A 13,814-nucleotide genomic window follows, 5' to 3' on the forward strand; every position below is an offset into this window, starting at 1 on the left:
TTTGGCCCCCTTGTTCTTCAATTTTTATATGTATTTTATTTTCGGCCCCCAAATCATAACTTCAAGCTCCGTCACTGGTCTCTGTATACAACCAACGATCGTTTGATCATGAAAATCATATTGTTCAATCGTTAGACTTAACAAATCTAGCCATCAAGACCTCTAGGATTTTTGCCGAATACTGGCAAGATGCTTCAAGAAATGTTTTTATAATTCGGTAAACTTCCATGCACACAATTAAATAGTAATGATGAAAAGAAAACACAGTCCTTATGCTTATTTAAAATTTATGAAAACTACAAGGTCTAATCAAAACAATTGTTGAAGATGAAGGGGGCAAATGTTCATTTGAGAGTATATAGTGGATCTTGGATTGGTGCCCCGTTTATGAGAAGACGAGCAAATGCAAAAGTCAAAATGTCAACTTTTTGACCTAGCTCCAGAGATATTTCTTGGATCTTCTTGAATCTAATCAATCATCTTCACTTCGATTGTTAGGATCAGATCTCAACCGCGTTTGGTGCTACCAGGTGAGAAATTTCTATCTATATATACATATATTGTTGTTATTGTTTTTTATTCTGATCTTATAAATTTCCGATCTTTTTTTTTTTTTCAGATTCACTCTTGATTAATCAACGAACGAAGTTGCGTGATCTCAGAATTGGTAATTTCTGAAGTTTTATCCGTAATCTTAAGCTCGTTCGTTGAATTTGCATACTAAGTCGGTTTATAGAAACAAAATCTGTCGTATCGTTGTCGATTTGTTGTTACGAGGAGCTTTAATTATCTTGAATACATCCAAAAACCTAATTTTGACCAAGAGTCAAAATTTTGATCCAAATCGTGTTTATCATTTTCATGTTTCATCATCAATTTTAGATACTCCTTTTTTTCTAAGTATAAAAATTAATCATAAGATGCCCTTTGGTTGACTTATGATTTCATATCCTGTTCTTCCAGAAATGCAAAGATAATACGCTGTTTGATCTTAACATCTTTTTGGTTTATATTCTTAGCGTTTGATCAAATTTCAAGGTCAAAATTTAAATCATTCGATGTAGAATTCATTTTCTTTCGGTTATTCCTATTGAATTCACTACCAATTTGGGGATCGGAAATACTTGCAGAAATAGTCAATTTTTGTAGTGTATCAGTTTGAGTTTAAATGTGGATTGAGCTTTCTCTGGACACTTTACTTGTATTTGATTTATATCTAACATGATGCTTTTAGGACAGTGTAGACTAGTTTCGGGTTGCTGAAAGAATAACCAGGTTGCAGAAACTACATAAATGTATTAACTCGATTTTATTTTGCATCACTTTTGTAGGAAATTTGATTTGAAACTCAACATGGGATACCTCAATTCATCCGTATCATCCGCCATCGCGGGTCAACCCAACGGTGAGTCACCGGTGAGTGGCGGCGGTTTAAGCCAAGACTCAAAATTCAGCTACGGATTCGCCAGCTCACCCGGAAAGCGCTCATCAATGGAAGATTTCTACGAGGCAAGAATCGACGGCGTTGACGGCGAAACCGTCGGTCTCTTCGGCGTCTTCGACGGACATGGCGGCGCACGGGCGGCAGAATACGTGAAACAACACCTCTTCACCAACCTAATCAAACACCCGAAATTCATCTCCGACACCAAAGCCGCCATAGCGGAAGCCTACTCCCACACGGATACTGAGTTTCTCAAATCCGAAAACAACCAGAACCGTGACGCGGGGTCCACCGCGTCCACGGCCATCCTCGTTGGCGACCGGTTACTGGTCGCCAACGTGGGCGATTCCCGCGCGGTTATTTCCCGCGGCGGGAAGGCGTTCGCGGTTTCTCGGGACCACAAGCCCGACCAAACCGACGAACGCCAGCGCATCGAGGATGCGGGGGGGTTCGTGATGTGGGCGGGGACATGGCGTGTGGGTGGGGTGCTCGCAGTGTCGCGGGCGTTTGGTGATAAACTCTTAAAACAATACGTGGTGGCGGATCCGGAGATTCAAGAGGAGAAAGTTGACAATTCGCTTGAGTTTTTGATTTTGGCGAGTGATGGACTTTGGGATGTTGTGACAAATGATGAAGCTGTGGCTATGGTGAAACCGATTGAGAGCCCTGAAGAGGCAGCGAATAGGTTGATGATGGAGGCTTCACAGAGGGGTAGTGCTGATAATATTACGATAGTTGTGGTTCGTTTTTTGGATAATAATAATAATCATGGTGGGTGTTCGACTTCTGAGAGAACATAGAAAGAGAGATGAGATAGATCTCTTTGGGTTTAATTTATAGATTTGGTGTTTTATGTTTCTAGTGTTTGAACTTTCGACTGTGTTTTGTGTTGTTTTTAAGTTCTTTTTTTCTTCTTTTCTTTAAGGTGCGAGTTGGAAAAGTAATAAATGTATAAGTACTGTTTATTTTATGTCCTATTTATGTAATTTCAAAGTGTGCAAAGTACGTTTTGACTCTAATTTGTGTACTGTTGAATGTACGACTATATTTATGCAACATATGTGAAATTTGAAATCTTTAATCTTTATGAATAATACGTTGTGATGTTTCAATTATTGATGATCGATGATTGCATACTCAGACAAATGATATTATATTTTATTACTTGTTGGCTTTCAGTTACTTTATTTTAGTTCATTAAAAGAGCCTTATTTATTAAATGTGACGTTTATTTATTTGTTTATAGAGGAGTTTGGTGAGTCGGCAAGTTGGTTGGTGGCAATAGATAAAAATTTGTTTTCTAATTTTATTTAATAGTTCGGATTGATTAAAACTTGATTGAGTATCAAACATAGTCTTAATCTACTGAAAGTCAACGTCTGACTATATCAAACATAGCCTTTAATCTAATCGATCTAACCGAGACATATGAACAACCCATAACCCAATATAATAAAAAAAATGTTTGCACTACATCTTCTAGGGAGAAATCTGTTTCAAGTTTCTCTTCTTTAATGTCCATTGGCATACTAAAATCGCCGATTTCCCTCTTCAAACAATTTCCAACGCCTATAACTTCCACTTTCCACTATTTATCACTCCCAACGAACCCTTCCCTCCACCGAATTAAACAACTCCATGCCCGCCTCATCGCCGCCGGGTATGACGGCGACAGCCATTTCACAGGCCAACTCCTTGCCGCTTTAGCTCAGTCGCAATCAACCCCATTGCAGTATTCTCTTTCGATTCTCAATTCAACTCAAAACCCGTCTCTTTTTGCTATCAATAACCTAATCCGATGCTTCGCCAAGAGCGAATCCCCTCACCAAGCTCTCTCCCTCTACTCCTTCATGTGTAAAAATGCGCATTTTCAGCCTAACAACTATACCTTTCCCTTTTTATTTCAAGCTTGTAGTAAGTTTATGGGAATTATCGAAGGGACTCAGATCCAAGCTCATGTCATAAAGCTTGGGTTTTTTGTTAACGTGTATATTAGAAACGCACTGATTCATTTGTATTTCACTTCTCATGAGACTAAACTCGCGAAAGATTTGTTTGATGAGAGCCCAGCTTGTCGAGATCTTGTTACATGGAACGTAATGATAGCAGGGTACGCAAAGGCTGGACATATAGACAATGTAGAGAAGATGTTCGATGAAATGCCTGAGAGAGACGTTATATCATGGAGCTCATTGATAACAGGTTACGTGCAGAATGGATACTTAGAACAAGCATTAGACTCTTTCAAAAGAATGATGGATCTTCAATTGTCACCTAACGAATCCATTCTAGTGATGGTTCTTTCAGCATGCGCTCAATTGGGGTTGATTGAAAAAGGTAGAATGATTCATTCAACTATAGATTCATTAAATTTCCCAATGACAATTCACATTCAGACTGGCCTCATTGACATGTATGCTAAATGTGGGTACATCGATAAAGCTAGAAACTTGTTCAACAAAATGGCAATAAAAGATCTTTCATCATGGAATGTCATGATATGTGGATTAGCCATACATGGACTAGCCATGGAAGCCATTGATCTTTTTGAAAAGTTTTTAACCAAAGGACTTACACCTGTCAATGTGACCTTCATAGGAGTATTAAGTGCATGTAGTAAAGCAGGATTAGTCGACAAAGGTTGCCATTATTTCAAACTAATGATGGAAAAGTACAACATTGACCCTGAAATGGAGCATTATGGGTGCATGGTTGATCTTTTAAGTCGTAAAGGTTTAGTACTTGAAGCCATTGAATTAGTTGAAAAGATGTCAATCCCACCAGACCCTGTTTTGTGGGTAACAATTCTTGGAGCTTGTAGGACACATGGATTAATAAAACTTGGTGAAGAAACTGGTAAAAAGTTAATCCAATTAGACCCAAATCACTATGGGAATTATGTACAATTATCTGAAATTTATGCAAAGTCATATAAATGGGAAGAAGTTGTAAGAACACGAGGTATGATAAATGGTCGAAATAGTAAAAAGATTCCTGGATGGAGTTTGATAGAAGCACATGGGAAAATCCATCAATTTGTTGCGGGAGATAGAGAACATGATATGAGTATGGAGATTTACAAAATGCTTGATAGGATGAACACTAGGGTTTTAGAGGCTGGTTATTTGCCTAATGTTGTACAAGTTTTGCATGATTTAGAAGAGGAAGAAAAGATCAATGTGATTAAAGAGCATAGTGAGAGGTTAGCAATTGCATTTGGTTTGTTGGTAATTGGGAGTGGAAAATGCATTCGGATAGTGAAGAATTTAAGGGTTTGTGGAGATTGTCATGAGATAACGAAAGTTTTATCGAAAGTGTTTGAGAGGGAGATTGTGGTGAGGGATGGAAGTAGGTTTCATCATTTTAAGAGAGGTGAATGTTCTTGCCAAGATTATTGGTAGAGAGATCCTTACAACAATTTTTAGGGGACTGATTGTTGTTGACTAACTTATAATTGTATGTGAGATTCGAACCTGTGTCAACTTTATTTTAGAGTGTTTCATATCAAATGATCACCAGTAAGCCATCTTGAGAGTGGTTCGGTGTTTTAACACTTCTCTACTCTAATAAATAAATATTTTTGTCACATGTTAAATACTCATTCATTTTGGCACATCGTATTTTATAATTATTTTAAATTAAATTTTTTTTCTACGTGTCATTTTATGGATTTTTTCTATTTTATTAAATTTCATATAATATTTAAATGTAATAATTGTAATAAATGTAATAATAAATTAATATCAATTTCATTAATACAACTTTTTCTAATTTCAAAATTCCTAAATTCAAGCCCAATTATTTTTCTTACAATTCAAAGTTTCTAAATGTTTAGACCTTAATATTTTTTTTTTTACTTTTTTAATAAACTTGTATATATTATACAAATCTCACAACTAGTTCATAATAAAATGGTAAACCTTAACCATCTAGACGGTCCACAATGCATGCACCTCAAGACCCACACTGCATGCGCCTCAAGACCCATCAGGTGTGGCTAAAACGTGAAACATTTTAAATATTTCGAGTGTGTTAGGTTTTGAACCCTCAAACATTCCATAAGAAATGTCGGCACCTAAACCATTAAGCTCACGATGTGGACTGTGGGACTAACAACAATAAAACATGGTTATTATTTAGTAAAATTGTTTTAATACTTCTGTATTTCGGTTACTTGGTGTGTCAAACAAATTGAGTTGGATCAACAAATAAAAAATACAAAATTTCATAAACTCTAACCAAAAAAAAAAATACAAAGCTCTAAAATAATCAATGTTACCTTCACTGCTCACTATGGTATAAACTAGAGAATCAATGTTACCACTTACCACCAACCACCTATACAACAATCTCCACCAAGACTTTTGAGCCCACCAATGGACCTCATCAAGCATATGTTCCCCCATACACAAGACAGTTTATTTATTTATTTATTTATTTATTTATTTATTTCATTTCTTTTCTTTGAATTTGGATTTTGGCTGGTAGCAAATATATTTCTCTCTCCCACTTTTAATAAATATGAGTTTTGATGATGTTAAAATGTTTCGTGAATTCAGTGGTGATTCCATTATTTTTCTTTTGTTGGGGGTATTTTTGCATATTTTTAAAAACATAAAGGGCTTTTTAACTAAAATTTAAATACTTGAAATATTCGTATGTAATTTTTTTTCCCATTGGGGCATCTGTCCCCACTCTCAAAGCCTTAGATCCGCCAATGTGTGAGTTTAACGGGTTGATTTTCGACAACCTCATCCATATCACCCCAAACCAAAATCTCAAGGAGTATCATGTGACACGTAAAGTGGTTTATTTACATTGGAAAACTAACTGGTCAGCAAGGATTTCACTAGGGGTATTATTCGTTCGATTTATTCGGTTCGGTTCAACCAGTTTTGACTTCTTAAACATTAACCAAAACGAAACGAATAAAGTTCGGTTTATTTGGTTTTCGGTTTAGTTGGTTAGGTTTTGGTTAAATCCGAATAACAAAAGTTAGGATGTAAAGTGTATATTTTATAACAAACACGGATAAAAGTGTAAAACCTATCATTTTTATATTATTTGGTTATTAGACGGTTTTTGTAAAATTTAATGTCACGAGTGATGACAAGTTTTAATAAGTTTAAATGCTGTATATTGATGTAGTGTAAGTTATAACTAAGATGCAAGACAAAATATATAAAGTGAATGAGTGAGTAATATGTTTGATTTAACTCTCATGTTAGACCTATGAGAATAAAGGTCCAGAAAAGGATACAAGAAGTTTAACAACATTAGCATGATCCAAATACAGGTGTAATAATCCTCTATTCTTATTTATTGTTACGTTTTCTTTTACAAAACCAAATGTCCAAATAATGTATTGGATAGAAAGCTATTAATTGGAATATGAAAACATATTTTGGGATATGAATATTGAAAGTTAAAAAGCTATATATATATATATATATTGAAAGTTATATATATATATATATATATATATATATATATATATATATATATATATATATATATATACGGGATAGGGAATATACATTACAGCCCCACCTAAGCTTAGATACTAAACCTCTAAAATATGTCGGTTTAACTTAGTAAATATATCCAGTTTGATTTTCACTTGGTAAATATATCATCATCGATAACATTTCTTTCCTTCATTATTGTTTTACCATCCCTAACTGCAATATTTATATAGTAAAACGACGTATTTTCATGAGGTTTAGTACCTAAGCTTAGGTGAGGCTGTAATGTATATTCACATTTCCCATATATATATATATATATATATATATATATATATATATATATATATATATATATATATAATAATGTTAATCCGTTTATTCGGCTTAACAGAATGGTTGAAATAGAAACCGAAAATCAAACCAAATAAGATTTTAGATATTCGGTTTAACCAAAAACCAAACCAAAAACCGAATAATCCGAACCAATTAAACCAAACATAATTAGGTTCTGTTTGGTTATTCGGTTTCTTTTATTTTCAATACCCCTAGATTCTACACTTGGGGAGTGAGACCACAACTGAATGAAACCCTAAGATTGCCATTACTTGACTTGAACATAAGTGCATCATTTGTTCAAATCCAAAATACCATCGTGGTGTTTTTTAGTTGAGATTGATAGGTTTTTTAGTGTTTGATAGCGTGTATGATTGTGGATAAAATGAAAAAGAATATAATGAGTATATGTAGGTGAAGTGGAAAAAGAAGATAATGAGTATAAAATTGACAAAATTGCAAAAATGGTCCTTATTGTTAGCAAAATTTATTTGGTTTTGGACCTTTTGGTCCAAAAAGGTTTGTTGGTGCATTAATGATCCATTTTTGAATATGGTGTGTGGTTCTTATCTCTATAATTGGTATCTTTTATAATTGGTATCTTTTATGGTTTTGGTCCAAACCCAACCTTAAATGACAAAAATGCCCTTAAATAATTTTGTTTTAATTTTTTAATTAGTTTTTATTATTTTCAGTAAAAAAAATAGAAAAAAAAACATCCCCCAGCCTACCCTACCCTACCATAAAGGGAACACCACAATCACCACCACTGATGAATCTTAGAAATCGTTGACGTTCTTGTCGGACATGCTGACATTCTCGTCGGACATGTCATCATTCTCGTCGGACCCCTCGAAATTCGACTCTCATGTAACGGATTTGATATGGACATCACATTGAACCTCATCAACATCACCATTCTCACAGGTGCTTTTGAAGATTTCCATATCCTATTTTTAGATCTGACCATCGTTACCAACATCTTAAAAACACTAACCATAGCACCGTTTGGAAAGCCTTTCCTTAGAACATATCTGAAAAAAATGCTCTGATGTGTAGGGTTGTTTCTTCACTTTCTCGTGCCTAGAGGACCAGAAGGTCAAGTTCACCTTGAACCTTCTTTGTTTGGGGGCAAAGGACCTGTCAAAGATAGTGACTAATGCTTATTCTCTTGTGGAGAAGGTTGTAGCGACTTGGGAATAGTTCACGGAGATGTTCCGTATTGAGTACGTTTTATTGGTTGAGAGGGAGAGGTTAGCTCAGGAGTATATGTCGCTGAAGCAGAAGACAGAGTCGGTGACATAGATCACTAAGATGTTTATAGATAGAGCCATTTTCTGACCCGAGTATGTTACTTCGGATCAGGTTCATATGTCTCGTTACTTGAGCACGCTCAAGACAGAGATCCATGAGTTTTTATCGACCCAAAGATATAGCTCTTTCTTTGAGCTGTAGTCATTTGATCAGAGGAGAGAGAATGAGATTGAGACCCAGACCAGAGAAAATAGGTAGAACCCGGTTCAGACACAACCAACAGTAAAGCGGTTCAAACCTGCTAATTCGCGATTCATAGGGCAGCGGGGTCGTACTTGTGGCAAGTGTGGGAAGGTACATGAGAGTGTATGTCGATCATCGACTGGATGCCATAATTATGGTAGGCAGGGCCATTTTTGCTAAGGAATGTCGCCAGCCACATCAGCATATCCCATTGTCGAGCGCTCGTATTAGTTATCATTGTGATCAGGTGGACCATATAAAGGGCTAATTTCCTTTACTTGCTGCTAGGCCCATGCAAGCACCGACCCTATCGACTATTCGGATCACAGACGGATACCAGGGGAGAGTTGAGGTCCCATAGGCCAGAGGTCGTGTTTTTCAGCTCATAGTAGAGGAGGTCAGGGTGGCGCCTGACGTAGTTACTGGTTTGTATTCATTTATTTTCTATTCAGTTATTTCATGTATGCTTATGCTCATATTTTTGATAGGTACCTTCATAGTGAATGTCTTGTCTGCTCTTGTGCTTTTTGACTTGGGTGCGAGTCAGTACTTTGTGTCTCAGTCTTTCAGTAAGGGTTTCGATATGACTCTTGGGGAGATGGAGTGTCTGTTGCGAGTTTCCATCGCCAACGAACACAAGGTTTATGCTTCGAGTGTTTCTCGGGATTGTACTTTGGAGATATTTGAGGTGTCTTGTCTGATTGATTTGATTCCCATCCTTATGGGGGTTTGTGTGTGATTATAAGAATGGAATGGTTGAGCATATTCGAAGCCATGACCGATTTTGAGAGGAAACGAGTGGTAGTTCGAACCCCAAGTGGGGGAGAACTGACTATTATCGTGAGGGTAATAGGGTTGGTTCGGCCTTTTGTTCAGCTGCCAGGGCTCAACAGTATCTTCAGCATGGGTGTCTGGGTTATCTTGCTTCGTGGTTAATACTCTGTATGAGGGGAGAGTCTCGGTTTCAGATGTTCTAGTAGTCAGAGAGTTTCCAGATGTATTTCTAGAGATTTACCCGATATGTCTCCCGTGAGGCAGGTAGAGTTCAAGATCGATTTGATCCCCGGTGCGACAGCGATTGCTAAGGCGTCATATCGCCTCATACCACCAGAGATGCAGGAGCTGTCCTCTCAGCTTTAGGAGCTGTTGGGCAAGAAGTTTATCGGACCGATTAGTTCACCCTGGAGAGCACCGATTATGTTTGTGAAGAAGAAGGTTGGATCTTACCGTATGTGCATAGACTATCGAGAGTTGAACAAGTTGACAGTGAAGAATCGTTACCCACTCCTTAGGATTGGTGACCTCTTCGATCAGTTGTAGGGTGCATCTTGGTTCTGCAAGATTGATCTGAGGTCGGGCTACCACCAGATGAGAGTCATGGAGGAGGACGTGGAGAAGACAACGTTCAGAACTCGTTATGGTCATTATGAGTTCTTGGTGATGTCGTTTGGTCTCACCAACACACCTGCAACGTTCATGGATTTGATGAACCAGGTATGCAGGTTGATGCTCGACCGGTCAGTTATTGTTTTCATTGATGATATCCAGGTTTACTCCAAGACCAGGAAGCAGCATAACGAGCATCTTCGGAGTTACTTGGGGTACTAAGACAGGAGAGGCTTTATGCTAAGTTCTCCAAGTGTGAGTTCTGTTTATGAGAGGTCCAGTTTCTAGGACACCTCGTCAATCAGAACGGGATTCTGGTCGATCCGGCCAAGATTGATGCAGTGATGCAGTGGGAGGTACCAAAGTACCCATCTCAGAGTCGAAGTTTTATGGGTTTGGATGGTTACCATAGGATATTTATTCAAGATTTCTCCAAGATTTTTGTTCCTCTGACCCCGCCTAACAAAGAAGAGCCTGGATTCCGTTGGGGGCCTGAGCAGTAGACTGCATTTGAGACTCTGAGGAGGAAGTTATGTTAGGACCCGGTATTGACCCTTCCTGAGGGTGTTGAGGACTTTGTAGTATTTTGTGATCTGTCAATCACAAGATTAGGGGCGATACTTATGCACCGAGGTAGAGTCATAGCCTATGCATCCAGGCAGTTGAAGCGTCATGAGGCTAGGTATCCAATGCATGATTTGGAGTTGGGGGCTGTGGTTTTCGCCATCAATATTTGGCGACATTTTCTCTATGGGGTATAATGTACCATCTACATGGATCACATGAGTTTGAGATATCTTATGGATCAGCCGAATCTAAACATAAGGCAACGCAAATGGCTTGACGTGGTCAAGGATTATGATTGTGATATTTTCTATCATCTGGGGAAGGCCAATGTGGTTGCCGACGCTTTGATCCATATGTCGGTTAGTACTCCTGTCCGAGAGCACTATTTGAGGATGACCATCGACTCCCCACTTCTGTATTTGATCAGGGGGGCTAGGGCCGAGGGAGTCAAGAGGGAAAATTGGAAGAATGAGAGGATCAAAGGTCAGATTGACAGGATTTTCTATTGATAGTCACGTACTTATGACCCGGTTCAGTCAGGTTTAGGTTCCATTTTCTGTTGGGGTCCAACAGACAGTGATGAAGGAGGAGCATAAGTTCAGGTTTTCGATCCACTCTGGAGCCACAAAGATGTATTGAGACTTGAGACTTAGCTATTGGTGGTCGTACATGAAGAGGGAGATAACATGGTATGTAGAGAGATGCTTGACCTATCGGATGGTCAAGGCTGAGCACCAGATACCGCACAGCAGGTTGCAACCCTTAGAGGTTCCCATGTGGAAATGGAACAGATCACAATGGATTTCATCACCAAGTTTCCTAGGACAGCCAAGGGATTCGATGTTATTTGGGTCATTGTCGATCATTTAACCAAGAGTGCCCATTTTCTTGCCATCCGAGAGAGTTCTTCGGCCGAGAAATTGAACAATGTGTATGTGCGTGAGATTGTCGCTGGCCATGGTGTACCCGTTTCTACCGTATCTGAACCTGATGTACGGTTTACTTCTCGATTTTGGCAGAGATTTCAGGAGGAGTTAGGTACGTGGCTGCATTTCAGCACGACTCATCCCTCTCAGATTGATGGTCAGCGGGAGCAGACTATACATACACTCGAGGATATGCTGAGGGCTTGTGTCATCGATTTTAGTGGGATTTGGGATTCTTACCTTCCAATTTCTGAGTTTTATTACAACAACAACTATCACTCTAGTATTGGTGCACTGTCGTACGATCTTCTCTATAATAGGAAGTGGCATACACCAGTTTGCTTGGAAGAGGTCGGCCACAGGGTCATGGGGATGATTGAGGTGGTCCTCCAGACGACGGAGCTCATTCAACAGATCAGGAAGAGGTTGCAAACATCTCAGAGCCAGCAGAAGAGTTATGATGACAGTCGACGTTGTGAGTTAGAGTTTCACATTTGAGATATGGTTTTAATGAAGGTATCACCCTAGAAGGGTGTTATACGCTTCAAGAAGAGGGGCAAGTTGGGTCCCCGATTTATCGGACCATTTCGAGTAGTGGCCAGGGTAGGCAAGGTGACCTACCGATTGTATCTACTCGAGGATCTTAGTCAGATTCACATCACCTTCCACGTGTCTCAGCTTCGGAAGTGTGTGGTTGACGATTCAGTGGTGGTTCCTTTGGATGGCATTCAGGTTGATGAGCGTATGAATTATTTGGAGAGATTGGTTGATATTCTGGATAGGAAGATGAAGACCTTGCACAAAAAGGTGGTGCCTTTGGTCAAGGTCTAGTGGCAGCATATGAAGGGTTCCGAGTGGACCTGGGAGCCCGATTTAGAAATACGTGAGCATTATCCAGATCTATTTACAGTTGAGGATTTTGAGGACAAAATCTATTTCAAATGGGAAAGAATTGTAACACCCAGTTCCAGGTAAACACTTTTCTGAATATCTGATTGAATTCTTTGGAGTTTAACCTTGGTTACAACGTGAGCACTTATGAGTCACGATGTGACCACGCTGGAAGAAACGCGCATATCTTTAGGAGTCATGACGTGACCACTTATGGGTCACGACGTGAGACCTGCTGTGAGCTAAACCCTAATTTCAGGGATTTCTCCCATATTTAAAGGAAGTGAGGGCTAGGGTTAGCCCACCCTCAGCCTCCATCACCTCCTAACACTCCCCCTTGAAACCCTAATCCTATATAGTTGATTTTAAGCTCCATTTGGGTGTTTTCTAGCCAAGAAGAAAGAGAGATAAAGATTTGTGCATCAACTCAACATTCAAGCTTCACCATCATCCATTTTTACACCTTTTGGACCCCTGTGAGTTTCCAAGATCAATGTTTTACGAGTCTATAAGCTTAGATCTAAGTTGGCAACTTTATGGATCTCTAGTGTCCTTTTGATGAGATAAGTGTTGGATTCGAAGTATGGTTAGGTTTTGGGACCCTTGCATAAGATCCTAACCCCATTCTTTTCTTGTTTTTCCCTAGCTTGTGTTTGGGACATGCATTGGACATGCATCTCCAAAAAACTATGGTTTTTATGATGTTCTAGGATAAAGAAAGCCTTCTGGGAAGTCTGAATTGCAAGGCTTAATGGATTAAGAGCTTATAGCTCATTTCTGTCCATAGCGTCATCACGACGTGACAACTTGGGTGTCATGACGTGACAATAGAAAATTTATGATTATTTTGTTTTATTAGGTCACGACATGACCAATAGATGGTCACAACGTGACGATTGACTGAGTAACCTTGGAATGTTGACTTTGATCGTTGATCGTTAACCGTTGACTTTTACCGTTGACCAAGTTTGACTTTAGGTCAAATGGGGTAATTTGAGTCGTAGATTGAGGCTTGGTCCTTGTTTGTTGTATAGATAACATGTAGATCTGATATTTGGAGCAGTGATCAGTTCAACTATCTTTTGGACTTTGAGGTGGGTTTTCCTCACTGTACTTGTGGGTCGAAGGCACTAATGCCGTCCCACTAGGTTATGTTATGTATCCTGGTATATAGGATGTTGATATATTGTAGTGACCTGTTATATTGGTAGATCTGTTTGATTACTTGTACTTGCTGATTATTGTTAATTTGTTGCATATGTCGACATATTGGTGGTTGGGTTGAGGCGGTAGGTCAACAAA

The 13,814-nt window shown here is 38.7% G+C and overlaps 1 protein-coding gene and 1 pseudogene across 1 annotated transcript; both read left to right on the top strand.

The window, feature by feature from the left end:
- Nucleotides 1-386: 386 nt before the first annotated feature.
- Nucleotides 387-2,414, top strand: LOC145136403 (putative protein phosphatase 2C 59). The gene is made up of 3 exons (XM_079070522.1): nucleotides 387-530; nucleotides 620-667; nucleotides 1,332-2,414. Exon 3 carries the CDS (start codon nucleotides 1,354-1,356, stop codon nucleotides 2,242-2,244), a length of 891 nt encoding a protein of 296 aa, XP_078926648.1. The 5' UTR covers nucleotides 387-530; nucleotides 620-667; nucleotides 1,332-1,353; the 3' UTR covers nucleotides 2,245-2,414.
- A 482-nt stretch (nucleotides 2,415-2,896) lies between these two features.
- LOC145136402 (pentatricopeptide repeat-containing protein At3g62890 pseudogene) lies at nucleotides 2,897-5,030 on the top strand (annotated as a pseudogene).
- Nucleotides 5,031-13,814: the final 8,784 nt, after the last annotated feature.

Source organism: Lactuca virosa, chromosome 9 (assembly GCF_052849685.1).
Source record: "Lactuca virosa cultivar CGN04683 chromosome 9, Lactuca_virosa_CGN04683_v6, whole genome shotgun sequence".
Taxonomy (NCBI): Eukaryota; Viridiplantae; Streptophyta; class Magnoliopsida; order Asterales; family Asteraceae; genus Lactuca; species Lactuca virosa.